The sequence below is a fragment of the Chinchilla lanigera genome, unplaced genomic scaffold, assembly GCF_000276665.1.
Source record: "Chinchilla lanigera isolate Chin_1 unplaced genomic scaffold, ChiLan1.0 scaffold00001, whole genome shotgun sequence".
NCBI classification, from domain to species: Eukaryota; Metazoa; Chordata; class Mammalia; order Rodentia; family Chinchillidae; genus Chinchilla; species Chinchilla lanigera.
Genome location: NW_004955402.1, coordinates 687,975 through 701,583, shown reverse-complemented (window position 1 = coordinate 701,583; position 13,609 = coordinate 687,975). Strand labels below are relative to the sequence as shown.

The 13,609-nt window shown below is 43.9% G+C and overlaps 1 protein-coding gene across 1 annotated transcript in view; it reads left to right on the top strand.

The window, feature by feature from the left end:
- Positions 1–2,959: 2,959 nt before the first annotated feature.
- Positions 2,960–13,609, top strand: part of Seh1l (SEH1-like nucleoporin) — a gene marked incomplete at its 5' end in the record, with an annotated part of 19,516 nt that continues 8,866 nt past the window's right edge. Inside the window, 4 exon segments of the mRNA XM_013512934.1 lie at positions 2,960–3,010; positions 5,546–5,692; positions 9,891–10,102; positions 11,444–11,542. Of these exon segments, the coding sequence (XP_013368388.1) occupies positions 2,960–3,010; positions 5,546–5,692; positions 9,891–10,102; positions 11,444–11,542 (509 nt within the window).

Genomic DNA, 13,609 nt, shown 5'->3' with positions numbered 1-13,609 from the left:
GTGGCGGGGGCGGCGGAACGTGGGCGTCGCCGGTCTCTAGCGCTGCCTCTTCCTGTCCGTCACCCGGGCCAGGTTCCAGGCCTGCGGTCCGGGAATTGGGGGGTTTCTCGCCCGGCTTGTGAGGGTGGGACGGGACCTCGGATGGGGTCCGGGGCAGACGCGGGCGCTCTGGAGACGGCCGCAGCGCTGCGGTGTGGACCGCTCCGAGGTGGCGGCTGGGGACAGTTTCTCACGCGCTCGCTCAGGTCTGATGCCCGTGGTGTCTTGGAAGCAGCAAGGTTTTTGAGCCGGCGCCGCGCTCCCTGGAGCTCAGCGCGCGAGGAGGACGTCTCCGTGCGGCTCGCTGCGGCGCTGCTGCGCGGACTGCGCAGGGGCCTCTGCGAACCGCGGCCTCGCTTTCTGAGTTTGCTTATTCTGGGTACCTCGTATCCGTGGAATTGTGGAATGTTTGTCCTTGTGTGTCTGGTTTATTTCACTTTGTACTGTCAGTGTGCATCGGTCCTGTAGCATACATCAGAACTTCATTTCTTTTTAAAGCCCGCTAATATTTTGTTTGTATTGAGCACATTCTGCTCATCTGTTCATCCATCCATTCTCTTTTTGGCAATTATGAAAATGTCCGCAGTGAGTATTAGTGTACAAATACCTTTGAGTCGCTTCTGTTTTTGTCCTTTTGAGACAGGGTCTCGCTGTGGCAGTTCAGGCTGGCCTTGAGCTCACTGTGTAGCCCAGGCTGCCTGCCTCAGCCTCGCAAGGGCTGGGTTTACAGAGGTGCGCTACCACGCCCGGAGTGTCTTACATGTAACATTCTCTTAATGTAATTTTCATAAACTAGGGCACGAGAGTAGTCTGTTGATAAAAGAGTTCATACTCTGACAACTTGAGATCAGCTTTATTTGGATTTATAAATAGGCTGTGTGGAGTGGATTATTTTAACTGAAAACAAATTATAGGTGTTTATATTTCATTTTTAGTTCGTTTTTCATTTTGTGGCCTTTTGACCATTTTTCTGTCGTGCTGTTTCTTACCAAAGACGATACATGTATGTGTGTATGCATACAGATTTTTATTTGTGCAAGCGATGTACTTTTCTTTTTAAAAACAAGATTACTTACAGGTTTATTGCTGTCCTGTCATTGTTAATATATGTTAATATTCTCTGTTCTTTTTCTTTCTTTTTTATTTTCCCCCGGGTATCGGGAATCGAACTCAGGACCTGTGCTTGTCAGGCTGGTACTGTGCCCCTGAGCTAAATTCCCAGCCCCTGTTCTTATTCTTTTAATGTTTTAAGTAATTATCGTGGCTGTGTATTCATATATGCAAGTTTTGCAATCAGCAAATTTTTCTCCCATTGTTGCTTTGTCTTGCTAATTATCATTCCAAAGGGATGACAACATGTTTTTATTTATTTATTTATTTATTTTTGGTCTTTTTGAGACGAGGTCTTGCTATGCAGTTCTGGATGGCCTTGAGCTCACTGTGTTGCCCAGGCTGGTCTGGAGCTCGCAGCTGTCCTCCTGCCTCAGCCTGCAGAGTGCTGCGATTACAGGCTTTTGCCACCACGGTGTGACAGTTAATGTGTTCTAACTAAAGAGGCTACATACGTTTTTCTTTGGGACAGGGTCACACTAAGTTATCCAAGCTGATCTTGAATTTGCAGCCCTCCTGTCTCCTCCTGAGTAAGTGGTTTACAGATGTCTAGTGCTTACCCAGCTTTAAATGTTTTGATTAAGAATTGGCAAATTGATGTTTTTTGTTTTGAGGGGCTTTTTGGGCAGTGGTAGAGATAGAACCCAGGCTTCCCACGTGCTAGGCAAGTGCTGTAGCACTGACCTTACCCCAGTTGAACTTGCTAGTTAAGGGTATTGGTTTGCAAGCATTATTGCCATGTTGGGCATTATCATTATTTTGTAATTGTAATTTTTTGTAATAATAAAGTTCATGTTTTACCTTAACTCTCGTTACATACATGGGTTGACCTGTATTATTTGTGGGTTCTGTATTTGTGAATTTGCTTAGTAGCTAAAATTTATGTGTAACCCCAAAGTAAATCCGTTGTTCTCCTGCCATCATCTAGGAGGTGTCAAATGGTTCGGTTTGAGTTTCTGGACACACATTACCAACAGAGGTGGTACAGGGTGTCATTCTGTCCTCTTTTTTTAACATATATTGTAAGCAAATTCTTGTCATGGTCTGCTTAGTGCCATGATTTTTGTTCTGTTTTTTTGGTAATTTGGTAGCTTAAAGTGGTCGCCAGGTATAGGGTGGAAACTTGCGCTGGTGTTCTTGAAGCACAGGACAGCTGTGATTGGCTCATACATCCTGTGTCCCTCCTTCAGGCCACCAACAATACATCCTAGATAAGGTGCCTTTAAACAAAGCAGGGCCGGGGATATAGCTTAATGGCACAAGCGTCTGCCTGACAAGCACAGGGTCCTGAGTTCGATTCCCGATACCAAAAAAAATCAATAAATATAAAGCAAAGTAGCGTACTATTCATTTTATGAAAATGTTAGACCTGGGGCTCCCTGAGCCCAACCCTTCCTCTGACCTATGACCAATGTTTCAGTATTCAAGGACACTTGATAAAATGGTGCTCTCAGTAATGAGAGTTGAGAGGCTGTGAGTATGGTTCAGTGCTTGCCTGCGTGTGTATAAGGCTGTGGGTTTGATTTCCAATACTGGGGGAAAATACTAGAAAATTGACTGTAGGTGTAATTGTCTCTATTGCTTGTCAGAGCTTGGGTTCTTGGATCTCTCAGTGCCTGGCCCCACTGTCTGACGCATTTAAGGATCTAAATAAATGTTTGATTGAATGAATAAATACTTTCTTAAGGGTTGTATTGTGAGTTTTATGTTCCCCTCTTTGCTTCTGTACTGATTTAGTCTGGTTTTTTTTTTTGGTATCACTTTGTAGGAATTCTTTATATAAATAAATACCTGTCTTATTCTTTTATAGGTCTGGGATAAAAGCGAAAGTGGAGATTGGCATTGTACAGCCAGCTGGAAGGTTAGTATTTTCACAGTACTGTACTTAAACATTGAAATATTTACCATTTGGTAGTATGAACAACTTACTGCTCAGCTTTGATAAGTTCGTAACATTTATATGTATTCTTTTCCTGGAAAGGTATTTTACATTTTTTCATTGTTAAAGTATAAAAGTACAGAGAATTTGAGTGTAAGAAAATCTGTAATTTTGTAACATTGCAGTGTAACTATTCTTGGCATTGTAGCCTGCTTCTTTACCATTTCTATGTATTTTTAACATTTACAGTGTTTGATAGATAGCTCTGTGTACCCCACCCCCAGTGCTTGGGACTGGACCCTGGATCTTTGCACTGAGCTGCGTCTCCAGTCCTTTTGCTCTTTTATTTCGGGAAGGAGTCTTACTGAGTCAGTAAGTTGCCCAGGCTGGTTTGAACTTACTATCCTGCCTCAGCCTCCAGGAGTGCTGGGGTTGCAGGCATGCATCACACACCTGGTTTAGATAGTTTTACTTCTTGATTTAAAAAAAAAAAAACAAAACTTAGAATTTCTTGAACCTTAAAGCCATCAATTGTATTTATTTATTTATTTATTTATGGCTTTTTGAGACAGGGTCTCACTATGTAGTTCAGGCTGGCCTCAAACTTGGAGTAATCCTCCTGCCTTAGCCTCCCAAGTGCTGGGATTACAGGTGTGTATCACCATGCCCTGCTGATCAGCAGTTTGAAATGTGTAGTTCAGTGAGTTTTACTAAACTTTGAAGAATTGCTTGTCCATCACTACAGTCCAGTTCTAGAGCACTCTCATCAACTTGGGAATTTCTCTTGTGCCCATTCGGAGTCAGTCCCTATTCCTGCTCCAGGCCTGGGCACCCATTGAACAGTCTTCTGTCTCTACAGTTTTTCCCTTTGTTAGGAACTTTGCGGGTTGTCCTTTGTGCCTCACTACTTTCCCGTAGAATGTTTTTTTTGTTTGTTTGTTTTGTTTTTTTTCCAGTACTGGGAATCGAACTCACGACCTTTCGCTTGCCAGGCAGGCGCTGTGCTGCTGAGCTAAACCCCCAGCCTCCCGTAGAATGTTTTTGAGGTTCACCTGTATTGTTGACACCTGTATGGGTCATGTGTCAGTAATTTGTTCCTTTAGAATGCTGAGTCCGCTGTATAGGTGCCCTATTTTGTTTATGTACTCACCAGCTAATGGACACTGACTTGTTTCTGGCTATCATGATTTTGTTTGTGGTAGTCAGCTTCATGGTGCTGTAACATAATACCTGAAACAAACCTCCTTGCAAAGAAAAGAGTGAACCATGCCGGTAGGCCCCTGGCTTTGGGCCTATGGTGAGGTTGTGCTTAGTGGCAGGAGTATGTGGGAGAGCAAATCTACTCCCCTCACGGCCGGGAGCAAAGAGGGAGTGGAGGGGCTCTGGGTTGAAGCCCCATGGCAGGAAAGCTTCCTTCTCTGGGCTGTGGAGGATGTCCAGGGCCCACACTGTGATAGTGCTGTGAACAAGTCCTACAGTTTTGTGCAGATGTGTTTCCATCTCCCTTGGGCGGAATTTCTGGGTTGTGTATTTTAAACTTTCTTGCTTTTTTTTTTTGTTACATTGGGTGGAACTCAGAGACTTCATACTGAACTGCATCCCCAGCCCTTTCTTATTTTGAGACAGGGTTTTGCTGAGTTACTAAGTTGCCTGGGTTGACCTAGAACTTTGCACCCTTCTGCCTCAGTCTCCCAGTGTGCCCCCATGCCCAGCATCTATTTTAACTTTTAAAATGTTGCCAAACTCTTTTCTAAGTGGCAGTGTCATTTTCTTTCACCACAGGCAATACATGAGGCATCCAGTTTCTCTAGTTCTCCCTGATTTGATGTTATCTTTTTCTGTTACAGCCTTTTTGTTCATATTCTCTCCTACATTTTATATTATCTTTTTTTTTTTTGTCTTTTTGAGACAGGGTCTCGCTATGCAGTTCAGGCTGATCTTGAGCTCACATTGTAGCCCAGGCTGGCCTCCAACTTGCAGTGATTCTCCTGCCTCAGCCTCCGAGTGCTGGGATTACAGGCGTGGGCCACCATGCCCAGCTGGTTGGTATTTTTATAGAAAGAATTTGCCAGGAAAAAGGTGGTGGACCTGTAGAATGTTAGTAAGCTTCATTAAGCTAAACCCTGAAGCAAGTCTGTAGCTGTTCACACTGGAAGTAGCGCTGAACCAGCTGGGTTTTACTCTATCAGTAAAGTATTACAGTGACTTAACTCTACAAGGGCCATGTCCTAAGTATTGAGTATCTTCTAAAGTTTAAAATTTTTAGATTTAGGGCCAGGGATATAGTTCAGTGGTATAAGCGCCTGCCTGGCAAGTGCAAGGTCCTGAATTTGATTCTCAGTACCAAAAAAAAATTTTGAAAAAAAAATTTTTTTTTACTTTTATTCAAATGTGAAGTTGATCAGCTTTCTCCTCACACAGAAGTAAAGAATACTTGTGTTTTATTTCTTAAAGTAAAACCTTGGATGTGTGAAATAGAATAAACTGGAGTTTTGTGTTTTGTTTTTATTTCCCCAGACGCATAGTGGATCTGTGTGGCGAGTGACATGGGCCCACCCAGAATTCGGACAGGTTTTGGCTTCCTGTTCTTTTGACCGAACAGCTGCTGTGTGGGAAGAAATAGTTGGAGAGTCGAATGATAAGCTGCGTGGACAGAGTCACTGGGTGAGCCCTTGCCTCTGGGCAGGAACACTGGTCATCTGAGTGCCCCAGGCCCCTGGGGAATAGCACTGCTCTGCTGACTGGTTCCCCTGTTCTTTCTTCTGTTTTTCTCTTGCTAAATTGGGCCTGGGCCGGAACAGTACTCAGGAACACTTAGGGCAAGATCTAGTTAAAAAACTGGTGACATATCTAGAATATATGCTTTGTCTCTGATTTTATATTTTAGTATATTTTGTATGGTTTTATATGGTAATTTTAAGCTCCCTCTAAAAATCCTTGAACAGTTGTTTTTATGAGTTGTGCATGTGTGATTTTTGGGGGCCTTGCTTATGTTGACCACATGCCACTGAGCTACCCCCACCCTATTTTGTGGTTGCTTCTCTATTCTGAGAAAAATGTGCTCTCCCATATGTGTATCTCCTTTATGTTCCAGCTCTGCCTTGACTGGATGGTTCTACATGGGGACTAACCTGTGTGCTGCTCAGGCTCCTCCCTCATCTGCAGAGCAGAGGAATTGGGCTAGATCATCTCAGATGCTTTCTCTTTTTTTTTCTTGGCAATACTAGGATGTTAGCCAAGGGCTGTACCTTGGAGTTACATCCCCAGCCCTTTTTTTTTTTTTTATTTTGAAGTGATCTTGCTAAGTTGCCCAGGCTGGCTTTGAACTTGCAATCCTCATCCCTCAGCATCTAATTACCTGGGATGACTGGTGCATACCACCAGCCCATCCCTGCCCACCTTTTTTTTTTTAATTTTGAGACAGGATCTCGCTAAGTTGCCAAGTTATCCAGGATGGGCTCAAACTTGTGATTTTCCTGCCTCAGCCTTTCGGAGTGCTGGGATTATAGGCATATGTTATCATGCTCAGCTCCTGTCTAAAATGTTAATTGAAGACTTGCCTTTCATTTTCCATCAATGTTTTAGTTTTCCTGACAGATAACCATGCAGATGGTGTTTACCAAAGAGTGCTTGTGGTGAGATAGGCCCCTCCTCCCTGCTGCCCTGTCCCTTTCAGAGCAAGGGCCCTGCTGCAGGTGCTGTGTGTACTTGGGTGTGTTTTGCTCCTCACCAGGATGAGTGGTGCTTTCTCCACTCCTACCACTCATGTTTGCCTGCTGTTGGGGGTGCTTTTCCAGATGTGTTTTTTGGTAGTAGAATATATATAACATAACGTTCATTGTTTTAACTACAGTGGCAAGATTCAATGGTTTGCCAGGTGTGGTGGTGCACACCTGTTATCCTAGCACTGGGAGGCTAAGGTAGGAGAATTGCCTTGAATTCAAGGCTAGCCTGGGCTACATAAAGAGACGCTGTCTCAAATCCTCCTCTGAGTGCAGTGGCTTAAATTACATTCACGAGGCTGTGCATCTGTCTTAGTCACTTTTCTTTGTTTTGTTGCGTTTTTTTGTTTTTGAGACAGGGTCTCGCTCTGTAATTCAGACTGGCCTTGAACTGGCTATGTAGCCCATTCTGGTCTTAAATTCACGGCAATCCTCCTGCCTTAGCCTCCCAAGTGCTGGGATTACAGGTGTGGACCACCATGCCTGGCTGCTTTTCTTGTTGGGACAGAACACTGCATACTACACATGAAGGAGCAAATATGTATTTTGGCTCACAGTTCATAGAGGTTTCAGCCTACAGTGGCTGGTTCCAAGGCAGGGCAGTACGGCAGAGGAGACACAGCTTGTGACGTGGCAGGCAGGAAGCAGCAAGACTTCTTTCTCTTTTTATTCAATCTAGGCTGTAAGCTTATTGGTTGGTGCCGCCCAACACCCAGGGTGGGTCTTCCCTCTTTAGTAAACCCATCACCCACACGCAGAAGCATGCTAGCTGATCAGAGGACTAACCCTGTATCACATGCCCATGATCCAATCACTCCCAAAGCCCCAGCTATGAGTGCATGAGACTTTGGAGGGATACCTAGATACAAGCCAAGACAGCATCCGTCACTGTTGGCTGTATTCACAACTGTTCAGCACCCTCAACATGAAGTCTGTGCCGTTAAACAACACCTGTCCATTTTCCCTCGTCCTGGTAACATTTATTCTACTTTCTGCCTATGAATTTGTGTATTCTAGATTTCTCATATAAATGGAATTTGTTCTTTCGTGACTGGCTTATATAACATAGTTCATCCATGTTGGAGCATATATCAAGTTTATTCCTTTTTAATGGCCGGGTAATATCCCATTGTGTGTGTATATGCCACATTGTATTTATCCCCCGACGTGTAAGTGGACACTGCATTTTTCCCACCATTTGACTACTGTGAGCGTTGGTGAGCCATTAGGTGTCAGGATGGCTGGTTGTCTAAGGTGCCTGATTCAAGCTCCACTTGCGGTATCAGTCTGCTGTCATCTGTCTGTCCTTTGGAATAGATGCTTAGGAGTGGAATTAATGACAGTAGGCAGTTCTGTGTTCACTGCATCCCACAGTGCCTGATCATTTTGCTTTCCTGCCAGCAGTGTGCAAGAGGGTTGAGTTCCCATTTCTTTGTCAGCACTTGCTGTCTTCTGGTTTTCATGTTGGTAAGTGTTCTGCTGGGTGGGAAGTGGTGTCTTGAGCTCTTGACAGTGATCTCCCTAGCAGTTAATGGTGTTGACGATCTTTTCAGTTGCTTTTTGGCTAGGTGTATGGCTTCTGTGGGGAAAGCCCATTGTTCTTTTTTCTAGGTAGTGGACCCCAGCCTCACACATGCTTGGCAGACACTGCCACTCACCCACATCCCAGCCTTTCTTCTGTTTTCTATTGAGATGAAGTCTCGGCGGTGTTCCCAGGTTGGCCTTATATCATGATCCTTCTGTCTCAGTCTCCCATGTAGCTGGGATTATAAAAGTGTACCATGACATCTGGTTCTATTTTTTGATTGAGCAATCCTTGCCAGGCATGGTGGCACATGCCTATAATCCCAACACCTGGGAGGCTGAGGCAGGAGGAGCGCTGTAAGTTCAAGTCGGTCCAGTTACTGTGGTACTCAGCCCGTGTTCTCCACTTTGTTCAAGCAGCTGAACCTGCCTCGCCTCCTGAGTAGTCGCAGGTGTGCACCGCCATTCCTGGCCGAGTTCATTTTTTTATATACTGTAGTGTAAAACAAGGACTTAAGAGCTAGGTGTGGTGGCACATGCCTGTAATCCCAGCACTTGGGAGGCTGAGGCAGGAGGATTGTTGCAAGTTCGAGACCAGCCTGGGCTACAAAGTGAACTCAAGGCCAGCCTGAATTGCATAGCGAGACCCTGTCTCAAAAAGACAAAAAAAAGGTTTAAATTCATTGGATTGATATGTGGTTACTGTGTTTGGTTTTTTTTGTTGTTTCTTTCTTTTGTTTGTTTTGTTTTTTTGTTTTTGTTTTTTTCTGGTACCGGGAATCGAACTCATGACCTTGCGCTTGCCAGGTAGGTGCTGTGCCGCTGAGCTAAATCCCCAGCCCCTGGTATTGTTCTTTTAATACCAAAGCTCCTTAAGTATTTTGCTAATTATAAATGGTAAAGTGTTGGAGTTCTAAAATTTTTTGCACATCTTCCGTCAAATGTGTTGTTTAGTCTGGGTTTCAGAAAATGGCTTTAAATGTAATGTTGGAACATGTAATTATCACAGTGCCAGGTTCAAGTGGGATTAAAACATCAGTGTTTGAGAAAAATTGTAGGTCTTCTATTTACTGTTAAAGGATCTGAAGTCATTTAATTTACTGCTTGCAGCATTCCTTGCATGCCAGAGCTACTTCTGTGAAAATTCTAACATTTTCTGTTTTTTGGTTGTTTTTTTTGTCTTTTTGAGACAGGGTCTCCCTATGTAGTTCAGGCTGGCCTTGAGCTCACTTTGTAGACCAGGCTAGCCTCGAACTTGTGACGATCCTCCTGCCTCAGCCTCCCGAATGCTGAGATTACAGGCGTGCGCCACCACGCCCAGCACATTTTCTGGTTTTATGACCATTCTTACATAAGAAAAGTGGGCTTTCTAAGGCAGACAATAAAGGCAGTAGTTAATTACAGTTTGCTAAATTGTTAGTGATTATTATATATATGGTACTTTGCAAAGTGCTTTGTAGGAAGTTGAGACCTTGATGGGTTTTAAACAATCTACTCAAGATATATGCCTGGTAATTAGTAGAGGACTTTGTGTGATTGTAGAATCTGTTAGCTTTTGACTAACTGTTCTTTTTGTGTACAATTTAGTTTATTAGTGACTTTTTTTTTTTTTCCAGGTGAAAAGGACAACACTGGTGGATAGCAGAACATCTGTTACTGATGTGAAATTTGCTCCCAAGCACATGGGCCTCATGTTGGCCACCTGCTCAGCAGATGGAATAGTCAGAATCTATGAGGCCCCTGATGTCATGAATCTCAGTCAGTGGTCACTGCAGCATGAGATCTCTTGCAAACTAAGCTGCAGTTGCATTTCTTGGAACCCTTCAAGGTGAGCCTAGGTATCAAACCTCTGGTGCTATAATCCTGGTAAAACAAAGTAGTAATTTTTAAGTTAAGACTTTGATGGTATATTTGCTCAAAAAATAAAATGTTTTCTTAAATAAAATGTTATCTGAAATAAATTACCCTATTTTACCTTGCAGTATCTTTTGTCCTTGTGTTTTTTATTCCACAGGGGATGGCAGGCGTTGTAAATACTTTGGTGCAGGCTTTTTGTGAATTTTGTGTGTATGTATTAATGTATCCGTAAACAGTTGTATGCAAATACAGGCAGATGCATAGTAATACAGGTAGACACGGAACAGCAGACATGTATAAACTCATACATTTTCCTTTTTTTTGCTTACAAATACCTTATGTGTATTTTCTCATATTCATGTATCTATTCTTTTTATGTCATTCTCTCTTGATTTGCTGTGTAGATTGTGATCATGTGCATATGCCAGTTACTTTTTATTTAACTGATTTGTAAAGCTTTAAGAGTCACAAAGAAAATCTCAATCCAGGAGAGTCCAAAACAGAAGTCAAAGTTCCTTAGTCCATACAACAAATGCTGTTAATAATTCTGTTCTTAGCTTTTAATTCTGATATTCAGTATTACATTTTTAAGCAAGGGTGCTTTGTTTGCAGAGGTGTTAACCTGGATGAGGAAGGCAGAGCGGGTTGATACACAGGTAATTCGATGTAAAAACATAAAACCATTTAAGTAATTGTTCACTTTAGTAGGACCATTTTGATTACCTTTGCCTTTTTGGAAATGAGGTTGCCCATGCTTCAGTCTTGAGAGGAGAAAGAAGGGGAGCCTGACTTTCTGGGGCTTAGTGTTTCCTACTCTTCTTACACCTGTATTTCTCCTTGCTGTGCAAAGTATTGAAAACTTTTTTGTCATGAAGTTGGCCTCCACAGAGATCCTTTTATTTTATAGAGAGTGACCAGATCTTTTTTTTTTTTTTTTTTTTGGTACTGTGAATCGAACTCAGGACCTTGTGCTTGGCAGGCAGGCGCTTGTGCCACTGAGCTATATCCCTGGCCCTTGACCAGATCTTTTAGAAGGAAAAGTTGATAAGATGTTTCAGGTATTTTTTCTTTAATCTATTGAATGTCTGAAACTTCCTTTTGGAAAAAAGGCTCCTTTCTAGCTGTAGAGAACATGGTTCAAGGAATCAGAAGAGTGGTGTCCCAGCTCTCATCTGCGACATTTTCAGACACATGCTTGAAGGTTTGGCTGTGCAGGTGGATGGCAGAGACATGGGCATCTGCTGCTCCAGTGCTTTCGTTCCTGGAGTTTGTGTCTTGATTCCTGATGTGAAATGTTTGTTTTTGTTTCCAGCTCTCGTGCTCATGCACCCATGATTGCTGTAGGAAGTGATGATAACAGTCCAAACGCCATGGCCAAGGTCCAGATTTTCGAATACAATGAAAACACCAGGTCAGTACTGTTTCAGTGTTAATTATTGCTCAGAATTGCACTTAATTTCTTTTTGAGACAGGGTCTTACTATGCAGTTCACGCTGGCCTTGAGCTCACTTTGTAGCCCAGGATAGTCTCGAACTCCCAAGGATCCTCCTGCCTCAGCTTTCTGAGTGCCGGGATTACAGGTGTGTACCACCAAGCCTGGCGCACTTAATTTTAAAATATCATTCCTTTGTTAGCTGAATTATATCTCATTATATACCTGTTGATTTCCTGTGACATGTCAGCCTTGAAGAATGTGGGCTTGAAGAGAAGGGGATTGATCTCCCACTGTGAACTATCTTGCAGGGGAAAGAAAAAATAATACTAAAAAAAAGGATGAATTTTGTGAACTGACTGATGCAAGGTGGTGGTGAAGAGTTTCTGTGTGGAGGAACCTAATCGAGGAAGGATTAGGGGACCAAGATGGTCACTAAGAGGAGGACCTACAATGGAGTAGATGTCAGCAAGACAGGCCCAGGAACAAGGATGAGCCAGCTGTGACTACAGCGGCAGAGGGCATGTGTAGAGAAACAGGAAGCTCACAGGAGATCTGGAGCCCAGGGCAGTGGCACCTGCAGGTCACATGAATGGGAGTAACAGCACCAGAGGGTGGGACGTGTGTGCGGGGGACATGAGCAGAGTCAGGTAAGGCGCTTCCACTGTTATCCAGGTGGGAGGAGCCAGTGGCTTTGGAAGAGAACGGCGGCAGTAGAGATGGAGAGCAGTGGGCCATTTGAAATAAGTGGTGTCACAAGGATCCAGTGATGAATTGGAGAGGGACAGAAGGTTTCAAGATAATACAAGTATGGGGATGGGGATTTAGCTCAGCGGCACAGCGCCTGCCTGGCAAGCGCAATGTCATGAGTTCGATTCCTGGTACCAGGAAAAAAAAAAAAAAGATAATACAAGTATGGTGCACACATGTGGGTTGCAGGGCACTTTCAGTGTTAGGAATTTAGGTATCATGAAAAGGGGCTGCACCTTTAATTAACATCAGCACTATTTTGCGAATGAGAAAACTGAGACCAACAGAGCAAAGTGACCAGTCTGAGTCTAATGTAAGAGTCAGGAAGAGAAACAGGATTTCTGTAATTTATTCCTTAGTTTATTGTCATTCAGTTCCTTCAGCTATGAAAAGCCTTAAATAACCACTATTAAGGTGTATAGTTTGTCTTAGGTAAGGGAAAAAACATCTCCGACTTTTTGAACAGCGTGTATGAACTGCAGGCAGAGGGGAGAGCCTGAGCAAGACCCTGGGCATGGTGCCAGTCGAGGAGGATGGTAGAGAGAGGTGTGGATGCGGATTGTGTTGCTTGCCAGGCTTGCTCTGTTCCTGCCAGCATTTGGGCTTCTGAAGGGTACGGTAGTGTGACCTGCATTTACCTTGGGAAGACAGCTCTGGCAGCTGTGAAGTGGGGAAAGTGAAGCTTAGTGTGTGGAGAGAGGGGCTGGGTGCTTAGTGTCTTAGGACCTCTCCAAGAGGGTGGTGCCTCTGCTGTGTCACTAGCTGTGTGTCCAGGAGTCGTGGCTTCTGGTGGCAGAGGGGGAGATGCTCACTGGGGCCTCTCAGTGTGAGCACTTTGGGACACCTGGGTGGGAAGATCCATGACGGGCAAGTGGGTAGAGTAGCTGTCCAGCAACATCACAATCTTGGTGGCCTTCGTTAGCTCACAGTCTCTGTGGGTGGGAGTCAGGCCCCATGGGGAAGGGTGTATGTCCCTCAGACTCTCCACAGTGGCCTGGCGCTGAGGTCGGGGTGGTGTCCTAGGCACTGCGTAGTCTGCCTCAGTGCTGCTGTTTCTTACTAAAACTGGCAGAAGTCTCAGACACTGACTATAGAGCATGTGCGCTTCACTTTCCTGGGTCTTGTCCTGGCAGCTAGCATTGGACTGCAGGTGATACTTTATTAATCAGGGTTTACTAGAGAAACATATAACACAACGTATAGAAATGTATAAGAAATTACAAGTTTGGCTTACAGTGATCAGCCACAGAGTTAGATGAGGAAGTGTGCAGAGGGTGTCTGCATGCTGGAGGCTGA